This window comes from Rhinolophus sinicus, linkage group LG10, assembly GCF_036562045.2.
Source record: "Rhinolophus sinicus isolate RSC01 linkage group LG10, ASM3656204v1, whole genome shotgun sequence".
NCBI classification, from domain to species: Eukaryota; Metazoa; Chordata; class Mammalia; order Chiroptera; family Rhinolophidae; genus Rhinolophus; species Rhinolophus sinicus.
Window position 1 is genome coordinate 98,376,920 of NC_133759.1, and position 16,177 is coordinate 98,393,096.

General features: G+C 35.5%; 1 protein-coding gene across 2 annotated transcripts in view; it reads left to right on the forward strand.

Annotated features, from left to right (window-relative positions):
* HMMR (hyaluronan mediated motility receptor) overlaps positions 1-16,177 on the forward strand; it is a 35,249-nt gene that overhangs the window by 12,912 nt on the left and 6,160 nt on the right. The window contains exons 10-18 of one of the 2 annotated variants that reach the window (XM_074313870.1): positions 428-576; positions 1,888-2,102; positions 4,174-4,290; positions 6,400-6,546; positions 6,825-6,977; positions 7,064-7,163; positions 7,804-7,980; positions 13,102-13,264; positions 13,828-13,876. In XM_074313870.1, coding sequence (XP_074169971.1) covers positions 428-576; positions 1,888-2,102; positions 4,174-4,290; positions 6,400-6,546; positions 6,825-6,977; positions 7,064-7,163; positions 7,804-7,980; positions 13,102-13,264; positions 13,828-13,847 — 1,241 coding nt within the window. In that variant the 3' untranslated portion in view covers positions 13,848-13,876. Of the gene's footprint in view, positions 1-427; positions 577-1,887; positions 2,103-4,173; positions 4,291-6,399; positions 6,547-6,824; positions 6,978-7,063; positions 7,164-7,803; positions 7,981-13,101; positions 13,265-13,827; positions 14,691-16,177 lie in introns of those variants that run through there. The other variant, XM_019740093.2, reaches the window with a different exon arrangement.

A 16,177-nucleotide genomic window follows, 5' to 3' on the forward strand; every position in this document is an offset into this window, starting at 1 on the left:
AGTAGTACTACGTACAATATTTAAGAAAAGCACTGCTATGTTAAAACAACTTTTTGAAATAATTATATAAACAACAACAAAAAAACCTTTTTCTGTATGTGAGAATTTTGTCTTTTATAATATTTGTTCTCTGTTGATTTCAATATATTGCTTGTCTTGATTAAAATATGTACAATTGTGCTGTTCTTTAATCCCTGTTTTGTGGCCATTTAAAATTGGTAGAAACAAAACTAGGCTTGGGGAGTGTTACTATATATAGCATACATAGTAATGGTCCAATCTTCAGAGTAGTTTATTTTCCTTTGAAAATACTTGATCTGTGTTAACGTGCTAACAGCAATATCTACAATAAAATTATGAGAATGTGGATTCTTAAAACTTAATGTTAGGATCCAATTACAGCACTTTTAATGTTTCTTTTTTATAGAAGACCTCATCGACAGGGGTAGAGAACGGGATGAAAATCTAAATTCTGAAATGCAAAACATAAAACAGAAGTTTATTCTTGAAAAACAAGAACATGAAGAGCTACAACAAAAAGAGCTGCAAATTGATTTACTTCTGCAACAAGAAAAGGTAGTTTACAGCCATTTAAAATAAAACTGTACTTATTTTATGTCATACATTTCCCGTGATCAGAAAACCTTTCAATTGTATACGTCCTTTGATCCAACTGGTCTGTTTTCGGAAGCTTATTCTTTAGAAATAATGACAGTTGTGCTGCAGATTAACTACGAAGATATTCACCCCAGGGTTATTGAGAACGTGAAAAAATTACAAGCAACGGATGAAGCAAAATAAGGAAATTGTTTAAAAACCTTTTCTAGCACATTCTTGCATTAGATTACTACATAGGCATTTACAGTTATGCTGTAGAAGAGTGTCTAATCACATGAAAAACAAAACTGACAATTTTTAAATATCTAGATTACGTAAAGAACTTTTTACATATCAGTGAGAAAAAAGACAGTCTACTAAAAGAAAATACGGGCATAGGATGGAAATAGATAATTCTTAGAAGTAGAAAGTCAGATAGCCTGTAAACATTAATAGTAATAAATGCTCTGCCTTAGTAGTCATCACAGAAATGGAAATACGTTTTCACTTATGAGATTGGCACGAATTTAAACATTTGATAAAACACCACTGGTGAGAGCTGGGCAAGCAGGTACCCGCATGCACTGATGTGAGATGCTATATTGTTGGGCAACCTGCAACAACTAAAGGGATTAAGTAGATCTGTCAATGCTGACTTGAAAAGATCTCAACTGTTTTTGATCGCAAAACGATTTTTAAAATGACATTTACATATACAGTATATACCATTTATATTTTTAAAAATATATAAATATATAGGAAAAGACCATAAGGTATATATATGAACCAAACTAGTGGTTGTCTCTAGAATGGCAAAACTAAGATTGGGGTGGGAAGTGGTCAAAGGCAATTTTCACTTAGTTTATAATGTTAGAATCTTTTTTACACTGGTTATTTATTTATTGGTATTTATTCATATAACTTTAAAATATTTTCTATAACATTGAAATCATAGTACTTTTTATATAATATCGTATGAGAAAAATATATGGTAAAAGTCAGTGTAGAGTATGATTTTAGTTTTACAAGGATGTATGGGTTGTGTGTGTGTGTTACAAAGAAGAAAACTTGAAATAGTATTTATCACAATTACAAGAAGATACAGGATATAATTCCAACAAAAAAGGTGTATATCTTTATATGTTTCCAAATTTCTTTGAGGCTTTTGAATTTAGTGTTCATACTTTATTATCTATATTTCTTTTCTGTCCGTAAGAAAACGTCACAAATTATTAAATTAAATTATCAAAACCTTTTAAATTATTTTGGCTGTTTTTTATTTGGATATAGGAACTATCTTCTAGCCTTCAGCAGAAGCTATGTTCTTTTCAAGAGGAAATGATTAAAGAGAAGAATCTCTTTGAGGAAGAATTAAAGCAAGCTCTGGATGAGCTAGATAAATTACACCAAAAGGAGGAGCAAACTGAAAATCTGGTCAAGCAACTGGAAGAGGAAACAAAAGCTAGGGCTGAAGAACTGAAACTTCTAGAAGGAAAACTGAAAGGGTTAGTATTAACTGGACCTTATATTTACATATGACATCAGATTTTACAAAGTATTTTCTAGTACGTTCTCTCGGGATTCTCACATCAATCATGCAAGTGAGTGAAGTTGTAATTATTTTACAAGGAAGGAATAGACACAGGAAGGAAAGTACATGCATAGGATATATACACAAAAAAGTATGACAGCCAAACTCAGAAGCCATACCCTTTCTTTATTGAACGGGTTTAATTAAAGAGACTTTTAATTTTAAAATGACCACAATTTTGGGTTCCTATAACTACTGTTATGTTTCCTAAAAATTACTGGACATTAACATTACAGTGGTAATGGATTTAGAAAAATAACCAAAAACTGAAAATCTCACCCTTTTATAAGATACAGTTCCATTTTTTGTCTAAATGTACATCAATGTACATAGTGTAAGTTATGTCTTTAATTACCTTTTCTGAGGGAGCACCACAAATACTTCAGAAGTAGCAATCAAAAAGCAAAATGAGAAACAGGAACCAGAAGTGAGACACTTTCAAAAATAAGAAATTTGTCATTAAAAGTAGAAAACCTGAGATCTCATGGTTTTTCACTCTAGTTCCGTATTGTTTTCATCACGTTATGTGTCCTCTGCAACATTTACTTCAATTACAATATCCAAGTTGATTATTAGGTTCAAATTACAAATAAAATAATTATATTGTTTGAATCCTTGGGATTTCATCACTAAATAATTTTCTAGCAAGGAACCATGGACTAGACATGAGGTATATCTCATAAGTGTGTATCCATCTCTTGTTGGATGTTTTTTTATTAATCTCTTTTCTGTTTTTGTTTAGTTATTAGTGACAATAAAAAAGAACACCAAGGTTTTATACACGCGTGCTTTTTGGGGTGCAGTACCAAAGTATAATTAAGGGCATTTTTCTGTACTGCAGCCAGTCTCAGGGAATAAGCACTTTAAGAAACTGAGTAGATGATATCAGTTTCAGAAAGAAAGTTGAAACATTCATTTACTCTGACTCTAAGAACTGGGTCCAGAGGTCAAGAGATAAGGATTTTACTACTAAGTCTATTACCTAGCTGTTTGGTTATGAACAAGACAATCTAAACCTCTTTAATTTCCTAGTTAATTAGATATAAAGGAGTTTTATGAGATGTTTTCTATGGTCTCTTCCAGCCTGGAAATGTTATGCTTAAAAGAAAAACTAAGAGTTGAAAGTGATTCCCATAGGAGGCAGGGAAGAGAATAGTATTATTATAAACCCTTTAGTACTATTTGATTGCTTTTAGCTGTGATGTGTATATTTTTAAAATCCCATATTCATCACAGAATGAATTTGATGAGCTGTTTATCTTGTCTCAGTGTCAAACTTAGTCTGTAAGTGAATAATGCTGTGTAGTTTTTGTTCTAAATGTTCTTTAAAGGATCTCTTATAAGCTCATATGCTTATCTGAAAATTTGTATCACCGTTTTGATGATATATAATATTTTTTTAGTCTCTGAGATTTGTAGTATGTTTATAAAGATGACTTAAAAGCCATTCTGTCTATGCAAAATGGTCCACTAAATAAGTTGTTGAGTAATTGAATAACAATTTATGTGAGTTGTTGATATAATCAAAATAAATCTACATAGTCCTGTAACACTTTTTTCAAAAGAACTTTTAAAACCAGCTGTCCTTAACTGTACTTCGTATTTCTTAAATGTCTGCATGCAGAGAATGAAACTTGATTCAGCCCATGTGTGTTTCAACTGTTGATCCTTTACATTGTTTAGTCTTGGCTGCTGTTAAGATTCTGTTTGAGTCTTTTTATCCTACTTTCTTGCAAAAAAAAGCATTCAAACTACCTACATAAATACATACGATATGAAAAAATAAGTTTAGAAATAAGTAAACAAGGAGAAAAACAAAAGTAAAATAAGAGCAGGGAAGGTCAGATGAAGCCGTACATAACTAAGCATGCAATCAGATGTAGGTCATACCTTTAGACAGTGTCAAAGGTGAATACTAATCGCTTTCTTAGGGTAATGATTTGTAGTTAGCAGTTTATTTTTTAATTGTTTTTTTTTTTTCTTAGGAAAGAAGCTGAACTCCAGAAAAGTAATGCTGCTCACACGCAGGCCACCCTGCTTTTGCAGGAAAGGTATAATAGTACCGTGCAGAATCTTGGAGATGTTACTGCTCAATTTGAAAGGTATTTTTACTGGGAGACTGCACTCTCAGCATAATAAAAGCAGGGATGGGTTTCCACCTAGAGAAAATTGTGAACAAAGCAATCACACAAATAAAATTATTGGTATCACTTTAAATTCCAAAATGACCAACCACAAATAGGCATTGAGTTTTATATGGTAGTCTTACATACAGTAATTTACCTTTTATTTTTAGGTAGTTGAATTTATAGATTTTTATGTGAACACTTTTGCAGTTCATTAAAGAACTTCTTTCTATCCCAAGAACATAAAGATATTCACCTATTTTTCTTCTAAAAGTTTCAAAGTTTCACTTTTCACTTTGTCACCTAGAACAGATTTCTGTGTGTGTAGTGACAGAGGATCAAATTTATTTTTGTTTTTCCATTTTGTTTTTCCATTCCACAATCAATTGCCTAGTGCCTATCTGTTGCATAGTACCTTTTTCCCCAATGGTCTGTTCTTACATGTGATATAACATATATATCATATGTATACACACACATATATTATTTATATGTATATATTATAATTTTTATATTAATATGTCAGAGCATAAATATAAATTATACACATTATAAATACATACATATATAATTTTTACTGCTGTTCTCAACCCTGTAAAGGGATTCCCCTTCTTTCTACTTTGAAAAAATAGTACCTTAGAAGGTTTTTAGCCATTCTATTTCACTTACCATCAGTATGCTAATAGCATAAAATTTTATTTCTTCAACCCACACTTCTTTCAGCTCTGTACCCATATATCCAGCTGCCTATTTGACTTCTCCAAGTAGATATCTCAGTATCATCTAATATTAACCTGTCTAAAACAACTCTTGATCTTTCTATCTCTTTCTACCTCTAATCGCATTCTTTTTTTATCTCAGTCAGTAACATCTTCCCAGCTTCTCATTCCATATATCTTTCAGTCATCTTTGATTATTTTCTCCTAAAATCCAATCTAATTCTGGAATTTTAAAGTTCTGCCTCCAAAAAATATCTTGTATCTTTCCATTTCCAACTCCTTAATCCAAGCCTTCTTTACTACTCACCTGGACTGATAAATAATTTCTTTCTAGTTAATCTTCCGAATTTGCTCTTCTGCCCCTTCCCCAATCCATTATCAGTATCCACATACCGTGTTTCCCCAAAAATAAGACCGAGCCGGACCATCAGCTCTAATGCGTCTTTGGGAGTAAAAATTAATATAAGACTCAGTCTCATTTTAATATATAAGCCTGGGTCTTATGTAATATAATATAAGACTGGGTCTTGTATTAATTTTTGCTCCCAAAAATGCATTAGAGCTGATGGTCCAGCTCGGTCTTATTTTCGGGGAAACACGGTATCTCCAGAGTAATCCGCACACTTACTTAGAAACCTCAGGTAAACCCATTGTGCCTCGCTGTGATGACTGGCCTCTTGCATCTCTAGATTCTGTTCCTGTCTCTCTTATCCATTAGGCACCAGTCTTATCTCTTAAGCACTGTATTCTATCTCCCTCTGAGCTTGTGTGCATCTGCTCCCTCTGAAATTCTTTTCCCTGACTGCCTAGCTAAATTCTCCTTATTCATCATGTCTCAGCTTTTCACTATATATTCCTCAGAAAGGCCTTTTCTGAATCACCAACCAAAATGTTGGGTCCCCTGTTCTATTAGCTTAAGGTGCTCTGTAGTTGTTCTTCATAACACCAGAAATTTAATTCTATACTTATTTTTCCAGTTTTTTTGCAAAAACTGAGGGAGGCATTTCCCTCTCTTCCCCTCAAGACCATAAACTCTGGCAGTAGTAAGTTCAGGGACTGTAGAATTTTTGTTTCAGCATAATTTTCATGTTTGGTAGTTGTTGTTTCCATCTCTGTACACATACTTCCTGCACATAGTAGGCGCTTGATTTTTTCTTTTTCTTTGAATAAGCAGCATATGCCATATAAGCTCATTAATACTGACCTGAGAACACTGAATTCTTACCTGTGTAAATGCATAAATACATACTAAGGTTTTATTTGTTTTACTGAAAAGTTTACAAAATACAAATTCATCAGCTATATATTTGTCATGTATACAATAGTTAGAAAAATCCTTTAACTTTTTTTTTTCCTTTTTAATAAGCTATAAAGCATTAACAGCCAGCGAAATAGAAGATCTTAAGCGGGAGAACTTAACACTCAAGGAAAAAGTGGCCAAGGCTGAGAAAAGTATAGAGGATGTTCAACGTCAGATACTGGCAACTGAGAACTCAAATCAAGAATACGCAAGGTATGTAGTGGAAATAAACCTGCCCACACTTGTGGCCTTAGAACCATAGACAATTTCATGTTGAAAATCAGCTGCTAAGCGATGCCGGGAATTGTAGTCCCATGGCTTGCTTTGGGTGATCTGAAATTGCAAAATAAGAATTTATTTAGTAAGTTAAGAAAGTACAATTCTTGAAGAAGTCCTGAAGTTTTTTTTTAACAAAAAAAAAAAGGAAGGGGGGGGAAGGTAATTAAAATGGCTGTAAAATGTTTAGTGGACTCTTCTCTCTCAAACCCAAGGATGATTCTAGATCTGCAGACCAAATCAGCACTTAAGGAAGCAGAAATTAAAGAAATCACAGTTTCCTCTCTTAAAAAAATAACTGATTTGGAGAACCAACTCAAGCAGCAAGGTGAAGACTTTAAGAAACAACTGGAAGAGGAAGAAGCAAGGTAATCTAGGTGTAGAACCTGAGTGTCATGTACCTCAGTCATTTATTCTAAGACACTATGTCTTTTAATTTCATTTGCCCTTACAGAAAAGCTGGAAAAGAAAACTCAGTGGCAGACTTAACGGAGGAAATGAACAAGTGGAAACTCCTTTATGAAGAACTATATAATAAAACGAAACCTTTTCAGGTTTGTCAATTAGGACTAAACTTACTTGTGTTTCTTTTAGGAATTCACTTTGTCCCATCACAATCATGACAATAACTTGGTTTTTGTAAAACAGCATTTTGCAGTGCATTTACAGTGCCAATTTACCTATTGAAGAAGGCTTACAAGTTTTATTAAATTATTATGTGTACATTTGTAATATAGCCTTTATAAGCTAAAAATATCTTCTAATAAGAGACTTAACGTTAATAGCTTACAAGGCTCTTTTGACAATCTATGTCAATTTGTTATAATTATTTTGTTATGATCTTTCTCAGTGTATCTCAAATTAATACAATACACTTATCTTAAAAGAAAAAGGATAAATGCTAATCTTGGCACTTGAGTAAGGGGCAGTATTGGATATGATATGGCGACCCAGTTGACACACATTAGGCTGGCTAGCTGGCCTTTTTTCCTTGTTTCTTTCCCTGTTTTTATGATCTTTGAAATGAAAAACACAAAGGTTTTTAAGAGTCTCGTAGATTATGAAGAGCCCTGAGAATGTGTCAGCATAACCTGTTTTTGTTCATTTTCTTTTACTTTTGTTTTCTTTATAGTTGATGTAGGCAAGAATTAACAGCTTTAAGTCTTAATTTTTTATTAAAAAAATATGTTTCAGCTACAACTGGATGCATTTGAAGCAGAGAAACAAGTGTTGTTGAATGAACATGGTGCAGCTCAGGAACAGCTAAATAAACTAAGAGATTCGTATGCTAAATTATTGGGTCATCAGAATCTAAAGCAAAAAATCAAGCATGTTGTGAAATTGAAAGATGAAAACAGCCAACTCAAATCGGTTTGTAAAGTAACACTTAGTTCTATTGAAGATATTGGGGTGGGGTATTTTTTATTCTAACTATTTATAACGAAGTGAAATGATAGTCTTTTATGTCAGAAAAAACTAATGTTGACTAGATGAGTATTAACATTCTCGGGTTTTCCAACTACCTCATTAGTAGATTGAAAATTACTAGTATGATCAGAAGAATTCATAAAACTTTGCACATCCATTTCTATTTGCAAATTACCAAAGTCCTTGATGTAAATAAATACCATAAAGATAAGCAGTATCCCAAAATAGTTAGGTGTTTAAATTTTCTAACAGCTCTCTTGAGGTATATTTCACACACCATACAATTTACCCCTTTAAAGTGAACAACTCAATGATTTTTAGTACATTCACAGATTGATGCAAACCATCACCACAGTCAATTGTGGAACATTTTTATCACCTCAAAATCAAGCCCTTTATTCTTTAGCTATCATCTCCCTATCTTCTCATCCACTCCTCCCACCAGTAATCTACTTTCTGTCTTTATAAATGTCTCCATTATGGACATTTCTTATTTGTGGAATCAAATAATAATATGTGGTCTTTTGTAACTAGCTTTCAATCAACATAATCGTTTTCAAGTTCATCTGTGTTGTGGCATGTATCAGTACTTGTTCTTCTAAGACATAATAATATTTTATTATGTACATATGTTACATTTTAATTATTCATTTGTTAGTTGATGGGCATTTGGGTTTATACCTTTGGGCTGTTATGGATAATGCTACTATAAACATGTACAAGTTTTTGTTTGGATATATGTTTTTGTTGCTGTGAGATTATATCTAGGAGTGAAATTGCTGTGTCATGTGGTAACTCTGTGTTTAATTATTTGAGGAACGGCTGGACTGTTTTACAAAGCAGCTGTATGCTCTCTACTTTCCAGCAGCAAAGTATGAGGAATCCAATTTCTCCATATCTTCACCAACACTTGTTATCTGACTTTTTGATTGTAGCCATCCTAGTGGATGTGAAATGATACCTAATTGTGGTTTTGACTTGCATTTCTCAAATGACTAGTGTTGAGCATCTGTCTTCTCATGTGTTTATTGACCATTTGTTATCTTCCGGATAGAAATGTCTTGAGATCTTTCACCCATTTTTTAATTGGATAATTTGTTTTCAATGAATTGTGAGAGCTTTTTATATATTCTCTATACTGATCACTTATCACAGCTATTATTTGAAAATATTTTCTCCCATTCTGTACATTGTCTTTTCACTTTCAGTATGATGTTCTTTGAAACACAAAATTTGATGAAGTCTAATGTATCTGTTTTTCCTTTGTTGCTTGTTCTTTGGTGTCTAACAACTCTTTGCCAAATCCAATGTCATGAAGATTTAGCCCTATGTTTCTTCCAAGAGTTTTATAGTTTTAGCTCTCACAATTAACCATTGATCTATTTTGAGTTAATGTTTGTATATAGTGTGAGGTAAGGTTCCAAATTCATTCTTTAACATATAGATATCTAATTTCCCCCCCACCATTTGTTGAACAGCGTATTCTTTACCCCAGTGAATGGTCTTGGTATCTTTGTTGAAAATCAGTTGGCCATATATGTATGGGTTTATTTCTAGACTTGTAAATGGATTCTGTTGATTTGTGTACCTATTCTTGCCACACTGTCTTGGTTATTCTTGGTTTGTTGTGAGTTTTGAAACCAGGAAGCATGAATCATCCTACTTCGTTCTTTTTCAGGATTGTTTTGGCTCTTCTGGGTCCCTTGAAATACGAATTCTAGAATCGGCTTTTTTTTTTTTAAAGATTTTATTGGGGAAGGGGAACAGGATTTTATTGGAGAACAGTGTGTACATCCAGTCAAGTTGTTGTCCTTTCATTCTTAGTTGTGGAGGGTGCAGCTCAGCTCCAGGTCCAGTTGCCATTGTTAGTTGCAGGGAGCGCAGCCCACCATCCCTTGCGGGAGTCGACCTGACAAACTTGTGGCCGAGAAGATGGGCTCCAACCAACTGAGCCATCTGGGAGCTCAGCTCAACGTGCCATGTTCAATCTTACTTGCAGTGGGCAGAGCCCACCATCCCTTGCGTGAGTCAAGGAGTCGAACAGGCAACCTTGTGTTTGAAAGCCCACTGGCCCATGTGGGAATCGAACCAGTAGCCTTCGGTGTTAGGAGCACGGAGCTCCAACCGCCTGAGCCAATGGGCCGGCCCCTAGACTCAGCTTTTTAATTTCTATAAAGAAGTCATCTGAGATTCTGATGGGGATTGTGTTGAACCATCAGTTTGGGGCATATTGCCATCTTAAGTATGTTATGTCTTCCAATCCATGAACATGGAATGTTTTTTTCCAATTATTTAGATCTTTAATTTATTTCAACAATGTGATAATTTTTAGAGTATAAGTTTTGCACATCTTTTGCTAAGTTTATTCCTAAGTATTTCATCCTTTTTGATACTATTGTGAAGGAAATCGTTTTTGTAATTTTATTTTTGGATGGTTCATTGCGAGTATATAGAAATACTATTGATTTTTGTATATTGATTTATTCTGCAACTTTACTGAACTTGTTTATCAGTTGTAATAGTTCTTTAGTGGTTTCCTTGAGATTTTCTGTATAGAAGATATCTGTATATAGAGGTTGTTTTACTTGTATTCTAATCTGAATGTCTTTGATTTCTTTTTTCTTGCCTAAGTTCCCTGGCTAGAACCTTCAGTACAATGTTGAACAGAGGTGGTGTGAGTGGACATCCTTGTCTTGTTCTTGATTTGGGGGAAAGCTTTCCTAATTAAGCATGATTAGTTGTGATTTTGTCTTTATCAAGTTGAGGAAGTTTTCTTCTATTCCTAGTTTTTTTCAGTATTTTTATCATGGAAAGGTATTAAATTTTGTCAAATGCTTTTTCTATTTCTATTGAGGTGATCGTTTTGTATTTTTTTTAATTCTATTGATCTTGCTGGATTCGTTTTGCTCGTATTTGCTGGAGATTTTTTAGATCCGTATTCCCAACAGATACTCGCCTGTAGTTTTCACGTAATATCTCTCTGGTTTTGGTATCAGGGTAATTCTGACCTCATAAAATGAGTTGGAAAGGGTTTCGTTCTTTCTATTTTTTTTGAATTGTTTGTGAATAATTGGGATTAATTCTTCATTGAATGTATTGTGCCATCCTGACCTGAGCTATTCTTTGTCGGTAGTTTTGATTACTAATTCAATCTCTTCATTTCTTATATGTCTATTCAGATTAACTGTTTCTTCATGACATTTTCAACAGTTTGTGTCTTTCTAGGAATTCGTCCATTTCATTTAAGCGATCTGGTTAGTTGTATACAATTATTAGTAGTATTTCTTTATAATCCTTCTTATTTTGGTAAAATCAGTAGTAATGGCCCCTCTTTTCATTTCTGATTCTGATTTAAGTCTTGTCCCTTTTTTTTTTTTTTTTTTTTTTTTTTTGTAGTTCCTTTAGTTCTATGAACATATTTATAATGGCTACTTGAAAATCTTTTTTGGATAAATCAAATATCTGATTACTCTCACAGGCAGTTTTGTTTTTCCCTGCTTTTTTCCCAATGTGTAGGTCATGCTTTCCTGTTTACTTGCACACCTGGGAAAATGGGTATTTAGATCATATATTGTAGCATCTCTGGGTCTTGCCCACTCCTGCCAGGTGTGATGTTACTATCTTGTTATTTGTTTCCTAATTGGCTTGATCGTGTTAGTAGAGTTTATTTTTCCTCCCTACCGCCTGTAGTGTTGAGCCTCTGGTGTTGCTGCTTAGGGAGGCTCAGTTTTAGGTATGTGGCAATCACCCTGGGATGACCCAGGGCTTGGTAGGGCTGTCTTCCGTCCTCTCTTTTGCTGACCACAGTTAAACTCCCCCACTTGCTAGATGACTAGTTGCTTATTGCTCTGTTGTTTTCAACAATGCCTGGGGGCATAAATTGCTGTATAAACCAATTCAAATTATGGCTCTTGTGTTGGAATTGTGGCTGAGGTCAGTGGTTGATTGTGTTCTGACTCCACAAGGGCTTCTCCCAGCTGTCTTATTTACCAATGCTCTCCTACAAATTGCACCACCTACAGTTTAGCCTATATTTTGAATCACTCTAATGTTCTTGCACCCCCACCTGTACCATTATCTAGAGCAGCCTTTGGCTTGAACTCCTCCCAGCACTGTTGCAAATGAAGTCAGTTCCTTTAGGAAGAAATTAGGAGCTCTGTGTTTTACAGCCTGCTTTTACCCTCAGGTAGAGTCTCTGAGGCTGGGCTCTGGAACTGGAGTTGTGGGCAACGGCACACTTTTCTCTGAGTGATACCTTTGCCCTCGGATCTGAGTGCCCTGTGGACATGAGGGAGAAGGGGTGGGGAGCACCCTAAGGTTCTCTCAGCTGGCCCGACCTGGCATGGCACCATCACCTTATGAACCAGGACAGGGATGATCAAGGTCCAAACATTTTCGCCACTCTGCACCTAAGGCAAAGCCTCTGTTCGATGGGAGAAAGGACCCTCTACCTCTCAAGCACATTAGGTGGCGGAGGGCAAGATGAGAAATGCTGATGTCCTGCTCTTCCCGGCAGGAAACGCCTCTGACAGGCTGCTGTGTTCTTGGCTGCAGAAGTTTGGTGTGGAGTTTCCATCTTCTGAAGCTGGGAGTGGGACGAGAGGGAGCAGGCTTGGTTCAGATACCTGCCTTTCTTAACACATGTGTATAGATTTGTTTGAATAGATGTTTCCTCCTTGGCTGTTTTGCCTTAGCATCAGTTTTAGAGGCTTTACATGGTTGCTGTTTTCTAATTTTTAGTTTCACTAGGAAGCAAATCAGCAGAGCTCCTCATGCTGTCGTGGTGGAAGTGCATCTCGGCATTTAAGTTAGAGATGAACTTTTACCAGAAACATAGCTTTGTACCTGTAGAGGGGCCAGAAGATTTAAATCACTCGTTACCTCCTTTGTCACAGCTGTTCCGAGTCATTTTGTCATTTGTGGTCTTAAAGTCTATACCTAGTAGTCATTTTTACCATTTGGTGTGATACCTGAGCAGCTGTAGAATTTGTCGGTAACATTGGTAACACATTTCACTAACATGATCTTAAGTAATTATTCATTGTCTTTATTTTTCTGACATAGGAGGTGTCAAAACTCCGCTGTCAGCTTTCTAAAAATAAACAAAGCCAGAGAAAACTTCAGGAGGAATTGAATAAAGTGCTGGGTATCAAGCACTTTGATCCTTCAAAGGCTTTTCTTTATGAAAGTAAAGAAAATGTTGCTCCCAAAACTCCATTAAAAGAAGGTAAGAAATGAGTAAATGTATAAAAGTGTCGTCTTCCTTCAGATTAGCTTTTATAACATTTAGTACGTTGTCCATTTTTATGAACTGAAAATTTGTTGACAATTTCTGATATGAAAGAAAGTCTTTCCGAGATTTTTTGTAAAATGCCCTTTCTTTCCTCCCTAATACTCTCCGTTTTCCATATATCCAGATCACACCTGTCTTTCAAGCCCCGTTCAGACTCCATCTTCTTGAAGCCTGGTCTGACTTTTTTTCTCCTACCTGCTTCGCACCAGAATTATTCCCTCTAACATACTCTTAGCATTTTAATCTAAATGTCTGATTTGTAGTTTTGAAGAAATAGGTGTTCTCTTTACTGACTGTGTGAATCTTTGTATTGTTGACAATAAATGAAAATTGATTGAAATAGGGAATGAAGAAATACAAATAAAATTATGCTACAGAACGCAAACATTGCTTCATCTGCCTCACAGGGGATAGGAGATGCCTGTTTTTAGTTTATAGTGACTGATGATTTAATTTTAATTGAGAATACTAATACCTCTTTTTAATAATCCTTCCAGGCAATGCAAACTACTGTTGAGCTCCTGTGGAGTTTCAAGAATCATGCAAGTAAACATCTGAAAAACCTGTTGAAGATTCTTTTATTCTTATTATTTTTATTGTTGTTGTTGCTATTACTATCATTACGTTTGTAATGAATATTTTTTTAATGTATTTAGTATGAACTTCCTATCCTTAGGTATCTGAAAGGAAGTTCAACATTTTTATCAATGTCTTCTGACATTTTATTTTCTGTTGTCAGTACCTCCTCCTCAATGCTCATTTTTGTCACCTCATTCTAAACCTTCTACCTGGCTTTCCAACTTTAGAACTCATCCCAGCAAATCAACATTCATTTTAAAGTCGCTCTCATATTATTACCCCCTATTCTGAAACCTGAGATGGTTTCAAGATTCTAATCCGCAGGTTTTGTAGGTTGATACTGAAGGGGTTTTCTAACCTGAACCTGTTAAGCTAGGATAAAACACCTTGGCTTGTTCTTTCCTCTACTTTGATTCTTCTAATAAGGTTGATTCTGTCCTCCCCATCGTCATTTTTCCAGTTCAAGTAAGAAGGGCACACTTAATTCCATAGTAATCTCTTTATCGCGTATCAGAGTCACTGGGTTAGTCAATAATTTGCAGATTCCTAGACTCCATCCCAGTCCTACTAAATTAAAATCTGGGGTTTGTCATGAAAAATCTGCCTTTTAAGCAAATTACTCAGTTAATTCTTAGATACACTGAAAATCTGAGAAACTCTGCTCTTAACCTCTTTAGAGAATTTTTCTTATACTCCTTGGCATAGGCCTGACAACTGGGTATTTGATCAGTATTTCTGTAATATGAAATAAAAACCACACATTAAGTCATTAATCCAATTATTCAACTTGTGTTATGTGAAGTTACATTAATGCTATTTAAGATGTATTTATTGTTTCTGCCCTCCCATCTCCACCTTGTCCCTAGAATTACAAATGGTAGTATGCTATTTAAGAATGGTGATTCTCTATCCAAAATGTCTGATTTAAAAAGTATATTATAAGCCACCTTTTTAATAATATTTTTTCATTGATGGACTAACAGAGACTATTAGAATAGATTTTCATAATAAATTATTTTGGATCTTAATACATAGTTGAATTTTTAAATATTTGAATTGAGTTCAGAGGAAATGTAGAAATTAGGAAACTTGTCTAATAAAAAGAAATAATTCAAGACTTCTCCCTTTAGCCAAGATGGAGTAACAGGGATTAGATTTATTGCTCCTCCCCCTACCCTACACACACAAAACACACACACACACACCACACACACACGCGCGTGCACGTGCACATACCCGTATGTGCACACACACCTAAAACTATCAAAAAACTAGACAAGATATACAAAAGAATGATTTTCAAGATGTTAGACGTAAGACAACAAAAGACAGAAATCCCTGAGAGATGGGAAAAATCAAGGTGAGCTGTGCAATTGATCCCTATTTATAGCCTTGAGAGAATTTCCAAACGATGATGTAGTGAAGGGGAACCCAGGCAGAGTCCACCCAACTACCTGAGTTGAAAAAACAGAGCTGAGGTCTGGGGAGTCCAAAGTAGCTAGAATTTGTAGGACAGAGTACTAGAAAGGAAAAACTTGTACACACAGAGATCTCTGGAGATCTACAAAGGGTCTGTCAAGTATTTACTACTCATGCAGGTGAGGAAACTACCGGAAGCCTGGGAAAGAACCACCCCCAACAATTTAGAAGTAACAATTCTCGAAGCTCAGACAAGGCTAGAAATACTGCCTGTTCCCTCCAGCCAAGTCATGATTTATAGGGCATTGAGTAGGATATACAGAAAGGTTTAGCCTCATGTGGGGACAGAGCCCCAGAAAGTAGTTTACAGGCTCTCAGCCTCACGTGGAGGAGTGCTGGCTCGGGTAGTAGATGGCCGTCATCTGTGGCTGATTGGCCGTCAGCTGTAGCCAGGTAGCCAATTAGCCGCTAATATAACTGCTGCGGCTATGAAGAGAGAGGAAGAATGGGGGCTAGCAAGAAGATGGTGGCTGGGCTGGCAAGTGTGGATGGCGGTTTGCGGACAGTGTGGATCCAGCCTCCAGTGAGAGTATAGTGCCACCAGAGAGAATATAGTGGTATGACTCCCCCATCTATGGCTCCGTGGGTGTTCCTTTTTGGCCTCACCATATCCTGCATTATGTGGGGAGCGGGATCAGAGACCCTGCAGGCCTCCCCGCATGACAAATGGCGCAGCTAGCAGGGTCTCCTGCAGGACACCTCAGTATTGGGAAATACAGGCATACCTCGATTTGCTGCACTTTACTTTATTGCACTTTGCAGATACTGCTTTTTTTATAAATTGAAGGT